The sequence below is a fragment of the Lethenteron reissneri genome, chromosome 66 (genome assembly GCF_015708825.2).
Source record: "Lethenteron reissneri isolate LAM-NWPU_2019-01 chromosome 66, ASM1570882v1, whole genome shotgun sequence".
NCBI lineage: Eukaryota > Metazoa > Chordata > Hyperoartia > Petromyzontiformes > Petromyzontidae > Lethenteron > Lethenteron reissneri.
The window spans coordinates 5,509,481-5,532,130 of NC_083844.1; the positions used below are offsets into that span (position 1 = coordinate 5,509,481).

The following is a 22,650-nucleotide window of genomic DNA, read 5'->3' on the forward strand; positions in this document are numbered from 1 at the left end:
GTGTCTGCAGCTGTTGGGTGGAGTGGTGGTGTAGCGGTTAGCGCACTGTGCTATGAACCCAGCGACCCGAGTTCCATTCCTGTTCATGGCCACCAACACCAGTGACGATTATCTGAACCTTTTCTGAGCCTCCTCTAGGTCGACTCAGCCTCCAATAAGTACCTGGTGCAGTAGTGTGTAACCATCGTCACTAGGGTGAAAATGGCGGTCAGATGTGGTGTTGGCCACCAACCCCCTTGTGTGCCACAGTGCCAACCTTCATGATGCTTGCTAATAGCACTTTCCCCGACAGTCTGTTCAGGCTATACAGGGGATATTTGTCTTTGTTGCGTGCAACTGTGAGTACGCGGTGGCTAGGAGATGTTAACTACCTCTCCTGGCATGAAGGAGGTTGTGGGTTCGATCCTGACCGACCCTGACACTGGCTGTATATTTGGACTTTGCGTGTCTGTGTCTCCCCGTGATCATCTGGATTTTTCTCCGGGTCCTCCGGTTTTTACTCTATATTTAGAATCAACATCGCGCGTTTAGAGCATTTGACTACTGAAATAAATTTCCACGAGATGATGACAATAAGCCACTAAGTTCAGCTATCATTTGTGATAGTGATAGTCCAGGTCACTTCTAAAAAGGAGCTACATAGCTCAGTATTGGGTCCTTATCTGGTACCAATAAAAATGGTTTATGGTAGTTAACAAAAATAATCCGCTTCACCTAGACAATTCTCCTAATGGGTTAACCACACCCCCGGAGCTGAAGCCGATGGCACGTTCAGGTTAAAATTTGCAAACGCGCATCATTTATATGATTTTACTGCTGTGGATTTCCACGTGATATTGACATCAGCCACTTTGTTGAGCTATCATTTGTGATCGCCAGGTCGCTTCTGAAGAGGAAGCTAAATAGCTCAATGAGGCCTTACCTGGTAAAGTAAACAACAAGGACTGAATGCTGATTTACCGGCCCTGGTGAAACACTGCCTCACCAACACTTACTTCACCTGGAATGGTACATTATATAAACAAGTTGTAGGTACCCCAATGGGTTCTCCGTTATCTCCAGTGGTAGCCAATGTTTTCATGGAAAATTTTGAGACAGATGCCATCCAGGCATTCATCCTACGTCCTTCCTTGTGTAAGAGATACGTATATGACACGTTTGTCATCTAGCCACATGGCCTGCTAGCACTGAACCAATTCTTCAACCACATCAATTCCATACACCCACTAATAAAATTCACCAGGGAGGTGGAAAAGGATGGCAAGTTACCATTCTTGGATGTTTTAATAAAAAAAGACCAGATGGCTCAAAGGGACACTGTCGACAGGAAAGCCACCCACACGGATGCCTATCTAAAACCTTACTCCCACCACCATCAAGCCCAGAAGAATTCCCTCATCAAATCTCTACACCATAGGTCTCGTTGCATTTCCGACCATCACCACCTAGCCAGTGAACTGGAGCACATACGCCGAGCCCCCAAATGAATTGATATTCGGACTGCACAATCCGTAGAGCCGTCACCCCAACCGTTGGGAGAGAACCATCTGAGGACCCAATCAAAACCATCACCTTGCCATACATAGCAGGGGTCACCAAAAATATTTCCAAAATCATGAGCAAACACCAGATCCAGGTTCGATTCAACACAGTACATAGAATCCGTGATCTGATCCCATCTGTGAAGGATCTGATCCCTGACATTCAATACCCCGGTGTCTACAAACTAAATTGTGCCTGTGGCAATAGTTACATTGGGGAAACTAAGCGACATATCTCAGACCATGTTCGTGAACACAAGACGGATCTGAAACACGGTAGGACCAATACCTCGGCCATGGCTGATCATTGTTTTAATGCTGTGGGCACACATGAAATTGATTTTTTCAAGACGAAGGTAGTCTGCAAGCCCACCGGCTATCAACAAAGATTTATTCATGGAGCCATCCAGATAAAAAACACGGACACATTTCAACCGAGAAGAATGGTACAAACTGAGCAATCATTTGAAGGACGTTATTAACCAGGCAAAGCATTAACTGGCTTTGATGCTTCCATCCTACCTGCCGATGTTAGCAGTTATTTCCGACTCGCTGAGTTATGTTACCTTGTTAAATGTCTTTACGTTAACAGGCTAAATGTCTCACTAACATAGCCGCTGTTCCCTTTTCCTCGATGTGGCGGTGGCTCTTGTTTAATAGGCTGAATGTCTCACTGGCATGGCCACTGTTGCGGTGGTTCTCTTGCAATGACATGCTGGTCTCTCACAGTGCAGCAGCAAACGCCGGCAGCTATAGTTGCCCACGAGGTGGCCTTGTGCCCGGTTCTCTGACACTGACATGCCAATCTTCTCATTAACACAGCCGCTGCTGCGGGAATCGTCTAACATTGACATGCTAATCTCTAATCTCTAGCAATACAATGGCTGCCTCTTCAGCACCGTAGTCGTAGCGTTACATTAACAGATTGACATGCTAATCTCTCACAATACAATGGCCGCCTCTTCAGCACCGTAGTCGTCAAGCTCTCGGATCTTACGTTTACATGCAAATTACAGATTGACATGCCAGAACCAAATAGTATTGATTCCTGCAGTCACGAAAGCTTAAAATCAAGATAGATTTCTCTTGCTCCAGTGTTAATTCAGATTATGATTCCATTTTTGAAAATTGGTGGGGGGCGATGGACAAACGACAGAAATGTTAGTCGAATTGTAAATGTTGTGGGTTTACTCTTCAACATACTGGTGTGCTGTACTCGTAACTGATTGGCAAGTTTTGTTTACGTGACAAACCCTTGATTGGCTGTGTGAGGTGTTGATCGCTGGTTTAATGATACATTTTATGTAAATGATCTAACCCAAAAAAAATCACTTATGAACAGAAATCTTTTCTCTCTTATGTTTCCTTTCCCGTTGCACAGGTACTGTTCACCTTTTACCAGCAGTGCCCTGCGAGCGCGTGCGGTAGAGGACTTGATGTTCCACATGGCATCTGCTCATTTGGGCGGTGCATCTGCAGCCTGCCGTGGTACGGCGATGACTGCAAGTTCGAGACCCTGCCGCCAGAGCTGAAGGTCGTTGCCGATGCCGTCGCGGTGGAAGGGCAGAGCTACGGCGAATCTCTTCAACTCCTGAAGGTTTCCATCTTTGTGACAGGGGAGCAAAGAACGGGGAGGGGGGTGGAGTGGGCAGGACGGCCGCAGGACCTTTGTGGGGCACGTTGGGGGCACTTTGGGGCGCGTTTCTTGTTGTGAAAAGTTCGCCAGGCTGCCCTGGTTAATAACCACCGGTGTATTCGCGGTTAAAACATTACCGTCTGCTTCACGCACAGCAGCGAGGGTGGCGGGGTGGGGGATGTAAAAAAACCCGAGGTATCATTCGAGTAAAAAATGTGAAAAAAAGGCACCGCAAATCGCTTGGTGAGAAAACACGCAGTGATCGTTGTCGCAACCTGCTCCAAGAACTTGTCAGGTCCCCTCGTAAAAATAAACATGCATGAGACTCAGTGAGGCTTATTCATGGGTAAACAAATGTAATGGTAATAATAATTTACACCAATGATCTTTACAAGCATTAAAGCCCACCAACATATGCCTTCATCCTCGGTGAAAATAGATAATAATAAAGTAGTTTTATGTCCTCCTACGGTTCCTTTTAAAAGTGTCTTCATTCACATATTCGACACGTGGTAGATTCCGCCAGCATGCACATTTTTTATTCACAATTCCTTTCTGAACCACAGTGCCTCGCAGACCTCGTTAAGGAGCTATCAACCACCGTCATGCGAACTCCGGTCATCCTCGCAGCATCTATTTGGTGTTTGAACATCTTAACGCCTGTTTTATTGCCAGAAAGGGTCAAACCTATTCGTATTTTTCGTCGTATTTAATGTGTTATTTAGGAATGGATTCCCCATCTTCTTTTAAAATCTACCTCTTTCCTCGCAAGCGGCGTATCCCAGATGCTCCAGAGAGGCTAACTGAAATCTTTTCTGCATTCCAAGGGCACAGACCCAGTCATGTGGCAACTGAGCGTCGCTCCAAGCGGCATGATCCTCGACGGTGCCGCTGTGCTGTGGAACTCGCCGATCACACGCACAGAGCCGTATGCAGTGGAAGTGAAAGTCTTCAATGCGGTCGGCATGTCCACGGCAAGGTACGGAGAGCGGCGGTGGCAGTAGCGGAGGCGGTGGCGGTTGGAAGGAGAGGTTTGATTTTTATTTTTTTACATACAGCAGAACCCCTCTTAACGACGGTTATTGGTTCCACGAAACCGGTCGTTAAGTGATTTTGGTCGTTAAGCGAGTATACGAAATACACGTGAAAGGCTTAATTAATTTTAATAGCATCGAAAGTTACCCTTTTGTACCCAAAAACGTTATTAATAATATTTAAATTGTGGATATTAATACATAAAGATACTCTTTGGTTCTTTAGGTAAAGTCACGTAAATAGAAAATTAATAGATCACGACGTTTCGATAGCAACACAAGCGACCGTCTTCAGGTGAGAGAGAGAAAGCTACTGAAACAAGGTCTTATGTAGGCCTGAGATGGGTGCAGCCTCAGGGTAAGAGGGCGGGGCTAAAGATGGTCTGCCTGATGCTGTGGAAGTGCCTATTGTATTGTGAGAGATGAGCATGTCAATGCACGAGCTTAGTATGCCGCAGCATCGGTGACTTGCCTAGTATGTCGCAGCATCCGTGACTGAGCAAGAAGGACATCCAGCCTGTCAATACAAAGACATCCAACCTAATAATATATCTCAGAGAGTCAGCTAAAATCCCAGGAAGGATGGAAACATAACAGCAGGTTAAGACTTTACCTGGTTAATCACATCCTTCCAATGATTGCTCAATTTGTACCCATCTTCTCGGTTGAAGTTGTGTCTGTGTTTATATATCTGGATGGCTTCATGAACAGATCTCTGATGATAGCCAGTGGGTTTGCAGAGTATATTCGTCTTGGAAAAATCTATTTTGTGTGTGCCCACAGCATTAAAACATTGATCTGCAACGCCAGAGGTATTAGTCCTATCGTGCTTAAGATCTGCCTTGTGTTCGCGAAAACGGTCCGAGACATGTCGTTTCGTTTCCCCAATGTAACTGCTGCCACAGCCACAACTTAGTTTGTAGACACCAGGATATTGCATGTCCTTTACAGATGGGATCAAATCACGGATTTTGTGTATTGTGTTGAAACGAACCTGGATCTTGTATTTGTTTAAGATTTTGGAAATAGTTTTGGTAACCCCTGCTATGTATGGCAAGGTGATGGTTTTGATTGAGTCCTGAGATGGTTGTTTCCCCATGGCTGGGGAGAGAACTTTGCGGATAGTACGGTCAGAATATCCGTTCATTCTGAGGGCTTGTCGTACATGCTCCAGCTCACTGGCTAGGTGGTGCTGGTCAGAGATGCAATGGGCCCTATGGCGTAGTGTTTTGATGAGGAAATTACTCTGGGCTGGATGGTGGTGGGAGTCAGGCTTTAGATAGGCATCCGTGTCGGTGGCTTTCCTGTAGACAGAATGTCCCAACGAGCCATGAAGTCTCTTCTCAATCAAAACATCCAGGAATGGTAACTTAATAATAACATTATAAACACATAATATTAAAAGAAACATGGTTTATCAATGCATTAATTAATATTTACTGTACCTACAACAGCGTGTCGTTAACAGGGGAATGGTCAGTAAGTGAACACATTGGGCTCTATGGAGGCCCGTCGTTAAGCGATTAGTCGTTAACAGGGGTAGTCGTTAAGAGGGGTTCGACTGTACAACACTATACACTACATATTGGACTCTATAGAAGCCTGCTATTAAGCGATTAATCGTTAATAGGGGTAGTCGTTAAGAGGGGTTCGACTGTACAACACTATACACTACACATTGGACTCTATAGAAGCCTGCTATTAAGCGATTAATCGTTAACAGGGGTGGTCGATAAGAGGAGTTCTAACTGTACTTAAAGTATGGACAACCGACAAATGCAAACTCACATTTGTATGCACAGTAAGTCACGGTGCACGGGTTGGCATTCCCCCTTTCGCGCACATGCGCTTGAACACTTTCCAACGTGCGTTCGTCCTCGGAAGCATTCAACTGATGGTGCGAAAACTGTTGTGTAGTTGTCCGGACGAAATGCATTTGTACTCTTTTGCGTTTTGACTCTGGTGTGTTTGTCAGTTGAAGTTTTGGGGTAATAACCCTTTCACCATTGTGGCTGGATTCCGATGAGGGTTAATTGCCCAGGAGCCACGCACATTTGTTTTTCCAAATTCGCTCATCGTGCTGCCTTTTCACTGTGATCTTGAAATACAAGATCACAGTCAAAGTTAACGCAACCACACTTTTCCACTGCTTTCTTATCTTAAAATAATTTACATAGTGCCTTTCTCCAAGGCACTTTGCACAGAATTAACAATGGGACAGGATGTATTGGTGGAGACGAGGTGAATTAATAGATGAGAGTAAGCAATGGGTGGAAAATCTGTAATGCGTGAATTTGGTGAAAGTTAAATTGATGACAGTAAATGATGAATGGTTTGAATGAATGAGGTTAATATGTGATAGCCATATAATGAGAATGTGAAGAGGGAAAAGTAACGGTGGCGGTTATGAGGGGGAGATTGAGGAGGTCGTGGGGTGAGCTAGGGAACAATAAGTGTGAGTTTTTAGTGCGGAGTGGAAACTAAGTGAGTGAAGGTGACTGCCTAATGTGGAGGTGAAGTTTGTTCCATTGAAGGGAGCAAGAAGCGAGAAAAAAGCGAAAGTGTTAAGACTGACACATTTCTCTGTCCGTTATTCAGTTGGCACGTGACCGTGGAGCCGTTGTACACTGCCCAGCTGTACCCGGTGTCTCCCGCGGTTTTCTCCGCCCCCACGCGGGTCGTGCTATCGGGATTTGTGGAGTACCGGGAGGGCGTCGCAGGAGGAGGCGCGCAGGTTCCCATCGCCGTGGAGTGAGTGATGAACGTCCATCATCTTGCGTATTGCCGCTCCCTCTATTGAGTTGTTGTTTATCCAAACATCCCCCCACCCTGTGTAGCCTTAACAGACTGTAGGAGCAAGTGCTGTTGGCGAGTAGCACTTATGAAGGCCGGCACTGGCCCACGAGGACGTGGGTGGCCAGCCACCTCGCCTGACCACCTTTGTCTCCCCAGTGGCGATGTTTAACTACACATCGCCCCAGATACTCACTTGAGGCTGAGTCGACCTAGGGGAGGCATAGGACTGGTTCAGATAATCACTGTCACTGGTTTTGGTGGCCATGAGCGGGAATCAAACTTGGGTCGACTGGTTCATAGCGCAGCGCGCTAACCGCTGTTTCATCACTCCCCACTGTTTGCATGTTCTCCCCGTGATCACGTGGATTTTTCTCCAGGTCCTCCAGTTTCCCCCCCACATTTCGAAACATGCGTTAAGAGTATTTGACTGCTAAAAAATTACACGTGATGATAAGCCACTGTGTTGAGATATCATTTGTGACCAGGTCGCTTCTGAAAAATAGCTAAATGGCTCAGTTGGCTTTAACTGGTAAAATAAAATAAAATGTTTTTTATACATACTCTTTGGTTCTTTCGGTAAAGTCACGTAGATAGAAATTAATAGATCACAACGTTTAGATCGCAACACAAGCAACCGTCATCAGGTGAAACAAACAGCAGGAGAACTGCTGATGTAGGAGTTCTTCTGCTGTGAAGTTTTCATGTATTTTTTTATATTACTTTGAATCAGAATTAGAATATTTATTTATACTACTGAAATCATCCGATGAGCTATAACGCTCTTTTTCACAGATGGCCAGTAGGGGCACGGGGTAAAAACGTTACAATAACAAACAGTACAAACACACGGTAGTAGTGAAAAATACAAGAAAGGTAAACAAATCGCCCAGACACATACAAATACAACACTAAACCATCCCCATCCTACCAGGCAAAGCCCACTGAGGAATTAACTTATTTCTTAGAAGCGACTTGGCTACCACAATTATAGCTCAACAATGTGGCCCCACCATTTTGACATTCATATCAGGCAAAATAATCCAAATAATCTTTGATAATATATTCTGGAGCTAATGCCAAACGTCTTCTAATCACAAGGGGGTTTGGAAGACGACCGAATTATCGTGGCACCACCATCAGTGGTGTTACCTTGAACGCAATATTCTCGTCTTGGCGAAATCGACATCGTTAATTCGAATCCAGGCACACCGGGTTGGCGGGTAAGAAAGTTGTGCTTGGGTGGCGAGATGCCGCGAGAAGGCATTCACAAAGGGAGCGAAGACGTCCACTGAGCGAAGGCAGCTCGCGCATAGTTTGCAAGGCAGATTGTTACATTGCAGGATTGCGAGAGAAAGGCCACAGCTTTTGGGCGGCCTTCATCCAGCAGTGGATTGCCCACGGCTCGCGATGATGATCCCTGATTTTTCTTTTGTATCAATTGAATGGGAAAAGCCATATTTTACGAAAATTCGTTTGCAGGAACGGCTGGCATGGTGTCCGCTCCACACTCAAAAACTCGCACTTATTGTTCCCTAGCTCACCCCATGACCCCCTCAATCTCCCCCTCACAACCGCCACTACCATTACTTTTCACTCTTCATATTATCATTATACGACATTCACTCATTAACCCCCATTCATTCAATCCACTCGTCATTTACTGCCATCAATTTCCCTTTCACCGAATCCACGCAGCCTCACAGATTTCCCCCCATTGCTTCCTCTAATTTATTTCATTCACCTCATCTCCAACATCACATCCGTATGTACCATTGTTAATTATGTGTAAAGTGCCTTGGATAAGGCACTATATAAATTCCTTCGAGATATGATAAGATTCCCTTTCGTCAATCGAGAGACGCCTGTACACACGGTGCCCCCCCCCCTCCCATATGGTGCATTGCATTTTGCCGTTTTATCACAACTACAATTCCATGGTGTTCTGCCGCAGCATTATCCATCAAGATTTCACGAGGACCATTGAGAGTGTGACGCTCAGCAAAAATCGCACCCATTTTGCGGTGATTTTTTATCCGACCTCGTACGAAAAAGGACATTTTCAAGCGGTAAGTTTCTTTCTTTTGGTTTAACACGTAGGCTTTCGCGACCAATATTATTCATAATAAAAGTGTTTGGGTGAGATCGCGTTATTGATAAATGTGTCGCAACCCTCCACCACCCGACATAGCCAATCAGTAAAAAATGTGTCACGTTGACAAAAGAAAAATAGTTAACTACTTTAACCCACCGGTATGTTGAAGAATGAATCCACAACATTTACAATTTTGATTACGACGTTTCGCTGGTAATTACATCCAGCATCATCGGGCGATTTGCCAGAATAGTGAAGCCCTCCACCTGCTCCCGGTCTTAAATAGAGCAGCAGGGTGATGTCATAATTTAACCCAATCATATATTTTGACCGTCCCTTGCCCAGCAATAAATAACTCGCATGATGTATCAATTCCACTCATAATTTCTGTCAGCCACGATATGAATATAACCAAATCACCTAGAATGCACCCCGATCTCGTCAGATTGAGGAAGCTGAGTGGGATTTGGCCTTCTATTGTACTCGAATGGGCAGCCAGAAATACATCTGCCCAGCCACCATGATTAAAACAAATTTCAACAGACGCGCTACACGCGCGTCATAATTTGCTCACGTTCGCTGGTTACTCTTGGAAACCAACATTGGTTACGATCAGTGAGTTTAGAAAGGTCGTTTATATCGTTCTAGCTTACCGTATGGATTTAAATGTTATTGTAGTTATTTTACGTCGGCAAAATTCATGCAACATGATTATTCACCAATGACGCTGATGTATGATATAATTTCACACATTTATAAACAACCTCGCTTACCCCCTGGGACATTGCCACGTACCCCCAGGGGTCCACATACCCCTGGTTGAGAATCACTGCAGTCTAGACAGTTGATGAACACCGCCTCAATTCTCATTTGTGCAAAACATCACTTTATATGTGCGTATGTTGAACTTATTTCGCACCATACGTAGCCAACCACGCTTAACGGAGGTACTAGAGGAAGGATAACAAACTAAACACAACAACAAGCAGCAGTTCTAAAGAAATGAGTTTGCCAATCTTGATGATGTAAGAGTGCATAGCTCCCAGTGGCTTCCTAATATCGGGAGGGAACGTTCCAGATGGCCATGTGATAGAGTGCAGTGGCGCTAACCAGTAATAATCTATATAAATAAAGACCTTAATATATGTCTCAAAAACATCTAGAGTACTTTCCGACAGGGTAGAAAGCTGAAATTTGGTATTGTAACGGTGCGTCCTTTTGCGACATGAGCTTTGAAGGAGTCGATCTTAAACTGAAACCCGAGCTCTCAGTGCTCGCACTGATGTGCTTTAGTATGTGGTGGGACCACTATTTCACGAGACGCCCCCCGATGACCGTGTGTGGTGTATAACAAGGATCACGGCCACATAACAGCAACAACAAACAATACAATCATACAACAACCCAACAATACCAGTTTCACGGATCTCCTCAAACACGAACGCTGACGGGAGACAGCTGCGGAGCAACCATCCAGGGTCCCTATGAAGTGTTCCCCAGTTCTGGAACAGATTAAACAAAAACGTTCCAGGGACAACCTCACAAGCCCTCTGGTAGTCACTTCCCCTCTTCCCCGAAAGTGTCCCAGCTACCAATGCCCCGCAGTTCCCAGCATTTGCAGAGGGCCACTCTGACGGCAGCGGCAGGTGGTCCTCTGTGACGATCCACTCCTGACTCAGAGACGAGGGTTGCTGGGATGAGACACTCGCGAACAGCCCAGCAGTCAACGGCAGAACCCCAGTCGATCACTCTCACAGGCCTGCAAGTTGTTATCACCAACACTCCTGGCTCCGAGACGATGATCGTTGGACTGACACACCGACACGGCCGACTCTCTTGCCTTAAATGTGGTCAGCGTGGTCTCAAGTCACGCCCTTTGTTCTCTAAATGGGTTAGCGTGGCACACTCAAATAAGTCCAATCCATCAAGCTCGTGTTAGTCCGAACCCCTCCCCAATCAGGAGACACCTTGCCCCCAAGGCTATCCCTCTCTGACTGCCACAGGTACAAAGGTAGCTTTTAGGATGCAATCAACAGCAAAAAATCGGAAAATCCTAGATTTTTCATTCTAGAGCCCCCAAATTTCGATTTCAAGTGCCCCATGAAAATGTTTGTGCATGTCATTCAGAAACCATTGAAAAAATAACATAAATTTTTTTTTTGATAGGCCGTTAAAGAGCAGATACAATTAAAGTGGGAACCATTGTTCCATTTTATATTGTTTTGAGATTTTTCGGATTCAAGCAGTTTTTAACGTAAAAGTCCGCATTTTATGATGTTCAAATCTGAATAATTCTTAAACGGTAAAATATAGAAGAGCTTTCCCTCATAGAGTTAAGTTGATTCATTTTTTATCTAATAAAAAAAGAACAGAATCTTTAAATGTAGCGTTTTCCGATAGGTATGTCTTTAAATATAAGAAGTTGAATCAAGTTGTCAACAATTTTTTTTGCGGAAAAATACCAATTTTTTGAGTAGTTAGTGTCTGGTCGTAGATACAAATTGTAAAAAAATCTAATCGGGTTCATTATTTTATTTTTGAAAACTTTTGCCTGGCGAAAACAGGCTTTATGAACTGGTCATAATAACAATTTATATTTGATCTGTAAGGCGCCTTTTACTAATGTCTCAAGGCGCCTTGTAAGAATAAGGCCAAGAGAGAAGGAGAAGTTAAATAGAATTAACTGACTTAATAAGATGTGTTATTAAGACAAGACTTAAAAGTATACACATTGTCAGATGAACGAATTTCCCACGGTAGAGAATTCCACAACCATGGCTCAGTGACAGAAAATGCCCGCTCACCCCAGTAATTGGAAGCACGGCATCATGGCTGGAACACAGAAGTCCGACCAGTGGAGGTGGGCTGCAGAGGTTTTGTGGCAACATCTACAACCAGACTGCTTAGAGACCTGGGAATTAAGGGCCAGAGCCAGCGTTCGGCAATCAGAGCTGTATCGGAGGCGGCAGAAGGCAGCAGTCAGTGGCTCTGGATGAAGAGGAAAGACCCCAGCTGGGCCCCAAAGTGAGAGGGCCAGGAGGTATGCAGTCAACAATGCTTGACTCAGGGAGGAGGACGCCCCTGCCATGCATAGTCCCATGGGATGTTGGCTATCAACAACAAGGCAACTCCTATGACTAATTGGGAATGGGACGCAAGCGTAGGATTGATCACCCTGTCGCTGGCCGCCTTTGGGGAGGGTGTATAGTATGAAAGGCCGAAACACCCTAGGAACCAAAGGGTCACTACTGACGATGCGCTTCCCAAATTTCACCAGGCTCACTGTTCATGAACTCTTGGAAGTGCTTGCACAAAGGATAGTAACATCTCATCCTGTGTTCTTTGGAATCTGAATATCTGGACTTGTCCAGTGACTGCTGAGAAAGATCAGCTGACAACAGGGGAAAGTCCTTGTGGCGGCACGGAGAGACGGCTGACAGGAGGGAATAGACCCCACTGGGACAGTCATGGGTTAGCTTCCCATTTCTGTAGTTTCCCATGCTTCGCAGTATGTTGGAAACACCCGATTTAGCTACAGAAAGTCAACATACGAGAATACCCCTAGAGTCTGCGAGAGCGGGGGCGGAAGATGACTCATCGACTGACAACATGGTAACGACTGGACCGGAAACGACTACGAGTAATGAGAGCACAGCACAAGAGAACACCACAGCAACTGTCACAAGTTCCGCTGCAACAGCAGGCCACAAACAGATGCAGGTATGTGTCTGTGGTTGAAGGAAAGTTACATCACACCATGGGTTGAGGATCCACCAGGGGAAGAAGGGGTGTTTGGGTAAAGAGAGACAGAGGCCTCGCATTGATTACTTTCTGCGAAAGCGATCAAATCAGTCGAATGAAGCACAGCAACTGGACGCAAACCATAGTTTGCAGTGCATCAGTACCACTGTCATGGAGGACGTAAACTCAAGCACCGAAGTAACAACTGAGGTGGAACCAACAACAGGAGTGGAACTCACCCAGCCTCCGAGACCTGCAATCGAGAGGAGACTACCAGGGCACAGACCGTATGTGAAGTGGCCTGGCGCCAGTGACAAGAAGTTGTGGGAAACAGTGAATACTGACCTTACCTTGACCCTCGAGAAACTTCGAGGCACAGTGGAGAAGAAGTTGGAGAGGATGGGGGACATCATCTATGAGTACGGGGCAGAAAGCTTTGGAGTGCAAGAGGCAAAAGGCGGGAGAAAGGTTCCAACCCCACCAGTGTCCAGGAGGCAACAATAAATCAAGCGCCTCGTTCAAGAAAGGAGACAGCTTAAGAAACAGTGGAAAAAAGCCTCGGAAGTGGAAAAGGAGGGCATAGAGGCACTTCAGGCTGACATCAAAACCCGGTTGGCATCCCTCCGTAGAGCAGAGAACCTACGGAAGCGCAGAAGGAGGAAAGAACAAACTAGAACTCGATTCTATAAAGATCCCTTCAAGTTCCTTAAAAGTCTCTTCACGAAGGAAAAAAGTGGAGCTCTAAAAACAACAAAGAAAGACCTAGAAGAGCACCTGAGAACAACAAACTTTGACTCAAAGCGACATGAACATCTGGCCATCCCATCAGATATCCCACCCATTGAACCCCGGGAACATCATATTGAGACCAGCCCTCCGACATGGAAAGAGGTGGAAAACACAGTTCGAAGGGCAAGAACAGCATCAGCCCCGGGGCCAAATGGAGTCCCGTACAAAGTGTATAAGAAAGCACCAGACGTTCTGAGGTTCCTCTGGAGGCTTATGAGAACAGCTTGGCAAAAGAAGATAATACCCAAAGTGTGGCGTAGGGCAGGCGGGGTCCTGATCCCTAAGGAGAAGGATACAGTGAACATCAGCCAATTCCGCCCAATCTCCTTACTGAATGTCGAGGGTAAAATCTTCTTTAGGATCATTGCCCAGAGGATGGCCGAGTACCTGCAAAGGAATGTGTACGTCGATACATCTGTACAGAAGGCAGGAATATCAGGGTTCTCTGGCTGCTTGGAACATTCCAGCATGATCTGGCACCAGATCCAAATGGCCAAGGTGGAGAAAAGGGACCTCCATGTAGTCTTCCTCGACCTCGCCAATGCATTTGGCTCTGTGCCCCATGAACTCCTGTGGTCTGCCTTCAGATTTTTCCACATACCGGACACCATCACAACCCTGGTGAAGTCGTACTTTCAGGATCTGCAGTTCTGCTTCACCACCTCAGAGTTCACCACCTCATGGCAATGCCTGAATGTAGGTATAATGGCGGGATGTACCATTTCTCCATTGGCATTCATAATGGCAATGGAGGTTATCATCAGATCCTCAAAATGGGTTGCTGGTGGACAGCGAGTCGACTGGTTTTCGCCTCCCTCCACTCAGAGCCTACATGGACGACATTACAACATTGACCACCACTGTCCCATGCACCAGGAGACTGCTCAGAAAACTCGAGGAGAACATCAGCTGGGCCCGTATGAAGATTAAACCATCCAAGTCACGCAGCATCTCGATTGTGAAGGGAGTACTCTGTGACCTGAAATTCTTCATCGGAGATGACCAAATCCCAACAGTGTCTGAGCAGCCGGTAAAAAGCCTTGGAAGGTGGTATGATGCAAGCCTGAAGGACAAAGACCAGGTGCAACAGCTGCGCAAAGACATCAGTAGTAGCCTACAGTCCATCGACAACACCCAGCTACCTGGAAAGTTAAAGGCCTGGTGTCTGCAGTTTAGTCTCCTACCCCGGGTGTTGTGGCCCCTAGCAGTGTATGAGGTTCCAATCTCAACAGTGGAGAAGATGGAAAGAGGAGCCACGAGCTACTTAAAGAAGTGGCTCGGAGTTCCACGATGCCTTACCACCATAGGCCTCTATGGAGATGGTGTCCTCAAGCTGCCCCTCACCAGTCTAACCGAGGAATTCAAGTGTGCAAAAACCAGGCTCCAGATGACACTGAATGAATCTCGAGACCCAGTGGTGAGCAACAACGCGCCGACCTTGGCAACTGGGCGCAAATGGAGGCCAGGAAAAGCAGTCCAGGAGGCAACAGCAGCCCTCAGACATGCTGACATTGTGGGTCATGTTCAGCAAGGGAGAGGAGGCCTTGGGCTAACTAGCCGTGCTGCTTGGAGTAAGGCCACTGCACCAGAGCGGCGGAAGATGGTAGTGCAGGAAGTACGCCATCAGGAGGAGGCTGCAAGGTGGGCCAAGGCAGTCTCTCTTGCCAAACAAGGACAGTGGACTCGATGGGACAGTGTGGAGAAGAGGAAGATCAGCTGGAAGGATCTGTGGGCCATGGAAGCGAGGCGGTTGAGCTTTTCCATCAGAGCAACATATGACATCCTTCCAACACCAGTTAATCTTCACCAATGGTATGGTGAAGATCCGGACTGTGCCCTCTGTTCCATGCCAGCCAACCTCAGGCACATTCTCACAGGGTGTAAAACAAGCCTCACCCAAGGACGCTACACTTGGCGTCACAACCAAGTCCTTAAAAACCTTGCGTCCGCCCTGGAGGACAAGCGAGCTGCCACCAACTCCCTACCACCCCCAGCAGCATCACACCCCTTACGGACGACCTTTGTCCGCGAAGGGGCTAAACCACCGAAGAGCGGCTCTACACCAATAGAGCGAGACCAGCTGCGCTTGGCCCGCGACTGGAAAATGCTAGCTGACATTGGCCGGCAACTTGTGTTTCCTCCGGAGATCGCAACCACCACCCTAAGACCTGACATGGTGCTCTGGTCCTGTTCGCTCAAGAAGGTCTTCATCATTGAGCTCACAGTACCCTGGGAGGACTCAGTAGATGAGGCTTATGAGCGAAAACATCTGCGCTATGCCGATCTAGCTGCCGAAGCACGGCATCATGGCTGGAACACAGAAGTCCGACCAGTGGAGGTGGGCTGCAGAGGTTTTGTGGCAACATCTACAACCAGACTGCTTAGAGACCTGGGAATTAAGGGCCAGAGCCAGCGTTCGGCAATCAGAGCTGTATCGGAGGCGGCAGAAGGCAGCAGTCAGTGGCTCTGGATGAAGAGGAAAGACCCCAGCTGGGCCCCAAAGTGAGAGGGCCAGGAGGTATGCAGTCAACAATGCTTGACTCAGGGAGGAGGACGCCCCTGCCATGCATAGTCCCATGGGATGTTGGCTATCAACAACAAGGCAACTCCTATGACTAATTGGGAATGGGACGCAAGCGTAGGATTGATCACCCTGTCGCTGGCCGCCTTTGGGGAGGGTGTATAGTATGAAAGGCCGAAACACCCTAGGAACCAAAGGGTCACTACTGACGATGCGCTCCCCAAATTTCACCAGGCTCACTGTTCATGAACTCTTGGAAGTGCTTGCACAAAGGATAGTAACATCTCATCCTGTGTTCTTTGGAATCTGTGCTTCTATGCCTCTTTACCCCCCCCCCCTCCCACACCTGCCTCTCCCACATGTCCCACCTTCATCAACATCGGCACTCACCAGCGTAGTGAAGTGTAGTCAAATAACTCCACACAGGGTCTGGGCAGGCCTTCACATAGCAGTGGATTTCCATTTAAATGAGCTATAAGATCTGCATGTATTTGTGGCTTATTTGTGATGATTCCCACGGCTGCATTGTAAAAGTAATGATCCATAATAGAGGGGGGTTTTTGGGTTAGATTGCATCAAAATAAATGTGTGTGTCGTTAAACCCACCACCACCACTTGACACGGCCAATCGGTAAGGTTTATGTCATGTAAACAAAAGTGCAAGTACAGCACTAACTAACCGGTTGTGTGTTGAAGAGTAAACCCACTACGTTTACAGTTTGAGTACGTTTTGACAGTAATTACCAACAAAAAACCTCTATTGTGGATTATATTGGTCGCGAAAGCGTACTTGTTAAAGAAGTAATGATTACCTAAAAAAAATGTTGGTGTAAACAACACCTCCATTCACTCTTTTGACCACCTGGAACCCGGTCAACCTGAATTAGCCTGTGAAATTGTCCCCTTGTGACTTGGAACGCAACGTTTCCCCCCCCCCCCCCCTCTAGGTTGCGAGACACCCCGCTGCACGAACCGGCGCTGTGCCGCAGTCCTGGGACGTTCTGGGCATGATGTTCCAGCCGAGCGGCATCTACATGAGTGGCGATACCCAGGGAGAGATCCAGGAACTGCGGCCTGACGCCACCAGTCTGGTCAACTTGGCATCCGTACCCCTGTTCAACATCACCTTGGAGGTAAGCAGTGTCTTCGCTCACTCCACTCCTGGTGCAAAGGAGCATCCATCGCAGGGGGCTCTAGGGAGAGCCCTGTAGAGAGCGGTATTTGGCCACTGCGTTCATTCTGGCCAGATGTGGACCCGTCTGAAAGATATTTTCTTGTACATACAGTACATTGAACTTCTTTGGCACCACCGTACGTAAGCCAACCATGCTAATCGGAGGTGCGGGGGAAGTGACACCAGACTAACACACATCAAGCCACGCTGGCCTGATGTGGACATCTGTGAAAAAAAGTTTCAGAGCTCATTGATTCGTCCATTGTAGATAACGATTCTGATTCTTGTGTCTTGGAGAGGTGGAAGTACCCACGGTTCACCCCGCCACCCACCACCACCTGACAATCGACTAACCGGTGTACCAATTCGCATTGCGGCATGGACATATGTGGGCACCATTGAGCCAGAAACCTTTCTATTGCACGTTCGGTGTGCTGCTCATTACACCACGGTAGGAGATATTAACTGGTTCACCGGGTATGGAGGAGGTCGTGGGTTCGACGCCGATCTTGACACCTGCCATATATTCGGAGTTTGTGTGTCTCTCTCCCCATGGTCACGTGGATTTTTCTCCGGGTCCTCCGTTTTTTTCCCTCCACATTTAGAAATGTGCATTTAGTTAATTTGACTGCTTATAAAATTACACACGATGTTGATAAGCCACTCCGTTGAGCTATCATTTTTGTGATGGTCAGATCGCTTCTGAAAAAGAAGCTACATAGCAGCTCAGTAGCGGGCCTTACCTGGTAACGATGTTAGAGGTACCTATCTTCACATCACCACTGTCGGGCACTTGTAGTTACGATTCCTTATGAGCGTAGTAGGTGGTAGGCCACCAAATGTCCCCCCTGGCAGGGCCAAGTTATGGCCAATAACTTTACTTGGTACAGCTCACCTGTTTATATGAGGCCTCCCACTCAGAAGTAGGTCACAGTAACACCCCACCCCATCTCACGAACATCTCAGTTGCTCTAATAGGGTACTGGTTGAGAGCAGCGTTTCATTTTCGCCCTGGAAAAAAAAACGCCGTTCGTGATTCTAGTGTGCGCTCAGTGATTTCCATCACTGCAAAGGGGGCCGCTCTCGGACTTGGTGTATGTTAGAACTCCTCCTCTTAACGACGGTAATTTGTTCCACGAAACCAGTCGTTGGTCGTTAAGCGAGTATAGGAAATGCATATTAAAGGCATAATTCGTTCCGCTCGCATCAAAAGTTACCCTTTTCACCAAAAAGAACGCACTTTATAATATTTAAACAATGATTATTGATGCATAAAGATATTAACAACATTATAAACACATAACATAGAAAAAAACACGGTTAATCGATACATTAATTAATATTTACTATACCTACAACAGCCTGTCATAAACAGGGGAATGATCGGTAAGTGGGCTCTATGGAGGCCCATCGTGAAGCGATTAGTCGTTAACAGGAGTGGCCGTTAAGAAGGGTTCTACTGTACACTAGGGCTGAACGATTAATCGATTTCAAATGGAAATCGCAATTTCTAAACAATGCTATTAGCAAATTTGTAATTTGAAAAGTCATATTACTTTCTTATTGGAATTGTTTATTTTTATTATTATTATAACTTTATTTATTTAACTTAACAATTGTTCTATGTTTGATTGTTCTGTTTAAATTAAAATATTTTCATAAATACATGTTGGAAGAAATTCGTATATTTTAACTTCTCATCCTTGCATTAGAAGATAAAGAGCAGTTCGTATTTTGAGGGTATCATGTGTAATGCTCCATCACATGTTTTAAATCTATTACACAGCGAATATTGAACTGAAGCTTGATTTTAAAATGTTTATCGCAAATCAAATCGTAATCGCAATATCTGTCAGAAAAATCGCAATTAGATATTTTCCCCAAATCGTTCAGCCCTACTGTACACTCCCAGCTGTATCCGATCTAAAAATAAAAATCCGTGGCGTAGCTTAAGTTTGCGTTGCTGTTTGGGACTTGCCAAGTGGAATTCTGGCCAAATTGGTTGACCGCAGGTTTTCCCATAACGTGGCAATAATATTAATAGTACAGTAGTCCTTTGGTTAACGTTTTAATCCGCTCCACAATAATTACTGTTAACCAAATAACTGTGAATCTAATGCACTTATAAGTTGAAAAAAAAGTAACATCACCGAGTTTGCACGAGAGAGCTTTTTCCACTGCCAAGACAGAAAACACAAGTATGTAAACAAAGAAAGTCGCGATATAAACGCTCACAGATAGGCGTCGCTGATTGACCGAGGTCATGGCTCAGCCACACTTACGAGCGCTCGATTGGCCGAAATTGGCGCCCGTGTGCATAAACATAAACATGTTACTGTTACATCACAATTCATAATGTTAAATTGAAACCATGGGGGTCCCAAAGGGATGCGAAACGTTAACCCGAAAAACTGTGAACCCGATGATGTCACTGTTCACCGAGGGACTGCTGTAATAAAAAAAAACACTGCTCAAGCCTCTTCATCATCTCATCATGCAACTTGAAAGATAACGAAATGGCTTTATAATATCGCTAATTAAATCCTTTCAAGGGCAAATGTTGAAAAGTGGTACAAAATCCACGTGTGTGCACGCGATTTATTTTTATTCTTTGTTTCAACAATAATTTTCCCTTTCGCAGATACCAGATCGCCTTTCATTTCTGAAGTCGAACGTCTCGTTCCAAAATGGCTCAAACTTTCTGGAGACCCTGCGCCCAGGAAGCGCAGTGCCCATCTCTCTTTGGATAGTCGCTCCCCATGCTTTCAAAGCGTATTTTATTATAAGGTAAGTTATTAAGACCAAAACAGGGGGAGGATTTCTCCACAACTCTGGCTGTCGCCTGATGATGTTGGTTGTTGTAATTACTGGTGAAACGTCACGGTACTCCAATTTTAAATGTCGCCAATGGGGAAACAAAGGCGGCCGGGCATGGTGTTGGCCAACCACCCCCCTCGTGTGCTATGCCGGCCTTCGTAGGTGCTATTCGCTTACAGCACTTTCCCCAACAGTCTGTTCATGGAATAAACGCGGAATCTTTGTGTTTTGTGTGTGTGACAGAGCGCATTCAGAGCTGGGAACCGAGACTACGGCGACAGTTTTCCTCGACTACAAATACTCACTGCCCAACATTGAAGTTCAACCGGGGTCACTGAGCATGCGGGTGCTCAGAGGAAAGCCTTCCTTAGCAGAGGTAAGGTCAACTCACACCGCTGCTGCTGTTGCATGGCGAATTGCATCATCGGCCATGTTCAATCCACCGCTGGACAAAGGCCTCCCAAAGCCAGTTGCCATCCCTCAAAAACTTGCAAAGTAATTATGCAACGTAGCCCACACAACACTCAGCTAATTGGTATTGCCCCATCTCCCTGTTGGATGCAATCACATGGCAATGCCATGATCTTCTGGAAAACAATCAAATGTATCGAAAAGGCATCTAATACAGATGATCTGCCCGTTACACTTAACCAAAATGGGGACTATTTTTCAGAGCCCCAAAAAATAGTCGACAATATTAGCCTTCATTTTTCTGAAGCTGGTGACCTTTTTGATAATGTATTGGGAGTCACCCCTGCTCATGCAATTTCCTACATCTCTGTCTAAACATTAAACGAATTTAGTTTCCAGCCTATCCACGAAAGTAATGTTCTGAAACAACTGTCCTACCTCAAAAGGTTCTCCTCTACCGGAGCGGATAGTATTCCCGTCTTTGCTCTTAACTGTTGGTCACCTAATATACAAACCTAGAGCCCATATTTTCAACCTGTCCATCAAAGAAGCATCAGTACCTCTAGAATGGAAACATTCCTATGTTTGTCCACTACACAAAGGGGGCCCTAAAGATGATCCAAATAACAACCGACCTATCTCAATTTTGTCCCCGTTGATGAAATTTTTGAAAAATTATTGAGCTACCAAATTAGCAGTTTTCTGTTCGACAACAATCGATTACATCGAAACCAATCTGGGTTCCAAAAAAAATACAGCACCACATCTGCTGCATTAGACTCTTTGAATCACATTTACAGTAGCCTTGATAATAAGCAGTACTGCACCTTTCTTTTTCTTGACTTGTCCAAAGCCTTTGATACAGTCGACCACAACACCCTGCTTAGTAAACTAAGTTACCTCCATTTCTCCAAACACGCAGTAGAATGGTTAAAAATTTACATCTCTTCTCGCACCCAAACTGTATTCATAGATGGTTGGAGGTCAAACAGCATTAAGATAACAAAAGGGGTTCCACAGGGTTCCATCCTCTCGCCCTTCTTGTTCTCTCTTTATGTCAATGACTTGGGCACTGACCTGGATCATTCCTGATTACTGCTGGATGACGTGATTGCTAAGCTCCAGGGTGATTTCATCAAACTACAACATCAGCTCGTTGTACTTAAACGTCCTGAATATCTCCAAAACCAAGGTGCTATGCTTCTCACCAGGAGTAAAGCAGGATGCTTTTTCCCCCCAATTATATTCCTTAAATAATCATCAAATAGAGCAAGTCAAGATTTATAAGTATCTCGGGGTCATCTTTTATTCAAAACTGAATTTTCAAGATCACATTGATTATATTGGTAAAAGACAAAATAAAAAATTAGTTTTCTGTATCGACACAAGCACTGCTTCCCCCCTATGTTACGCTTGGAATTGATAAAAGCTACCATACTGCCTCTACTTGATTACTGTGACATTGTATATAAATCAGCCCCCAGTACTATACTGAAGAAGCTTGACTCAATTTATCACTCGGCCTTAAGATTTGCATTGAACTGCCCATATAGGATCCACCACTGCGATCTCTGTATTGGGTCAAACTTAACTTCTCTTAATGATCGACGGATTGTGCACCAGATCTTATTTATTAACGATTTACTTACAAAAACATCAGCAGACTACCTGCTGGATCTCCTCACTGTTTTGAAGAACAAATGTGACCGAAGGTCTTCGCTCATTTACCAGCTTCACATTCCTTATTGCCGTACAAATACTGGAGGAAGGGCCTTTTCTATTGATGCCCCTAGGGTCTGGAATGCGATGGCCAATAAACTGCAACTTGGATCACTACCTGTGAGATCTTCACTCAAAACTGCTCTAGAGGAGTTGGACACCCCTAGCTGCCACTGCTATTCAGAATGGCCTGAAATCAAGTGTATCATGACCGCTGAAAAGTATGATCTTGAGTTTTGATTATCGTGTGCTGATCTTTAAAGGTGTATTGAAATTTTTTGATTCTGCTACTGATACTCCTGCTGTTATGGCTGCATGAGTTTAGTCATACATGTTATGTATATCGTTTATTGTTAAATTTGAATCACAGTTCCTATGA

At 45.6% G+C, this 22,650-nt stretch overlaps 1 protein-coding gene across 4 annotated transcripts in view; it reads left to right on the top strand.

Moving 5' to 3' along the window:
* The window catches only part of LOC133359824 (uncharacterized), a 184,744-nt gene that overhangs the window by 115,182 nt on the left and 46,912 nt on the right, over window positions 1–22,650 (top strand). For all 4 annotated transcript variants that reach the window (XM_061578362.1, XM_061578363.1, XM_061578364.1 and 1 more), the window contains exons 32-38: window positions 2,923–3,138; window positions 4,005–4,156; window positions 6,810–6,962; window positions 8,959–9,073; window positions 17,098–17,283; window positions 19,966–20,111; window positions 20,385–20,517. In XM_061578362.1, coding sequence (XP_061434346.1) covers window positions 2,923–3,138; window positions 4,005–4,156; window positions 6,810–6,962; window positions 8,959–9,073; window positions 17,098–17,283; window positions 19,966–20,111; window positions 20,385–20,517 — 1,101 coding nt within the window. The remainder of the gene's footprint in view (window positions 1–2,922; window positions 3,139–4,004; window positions 4,157–6,809; window positions 6,963–8,958; window positions 9,074–17,097; window positions 17,284–19,965; window positions 20,112–20,384; window positions 20,518–22,650) is intronic.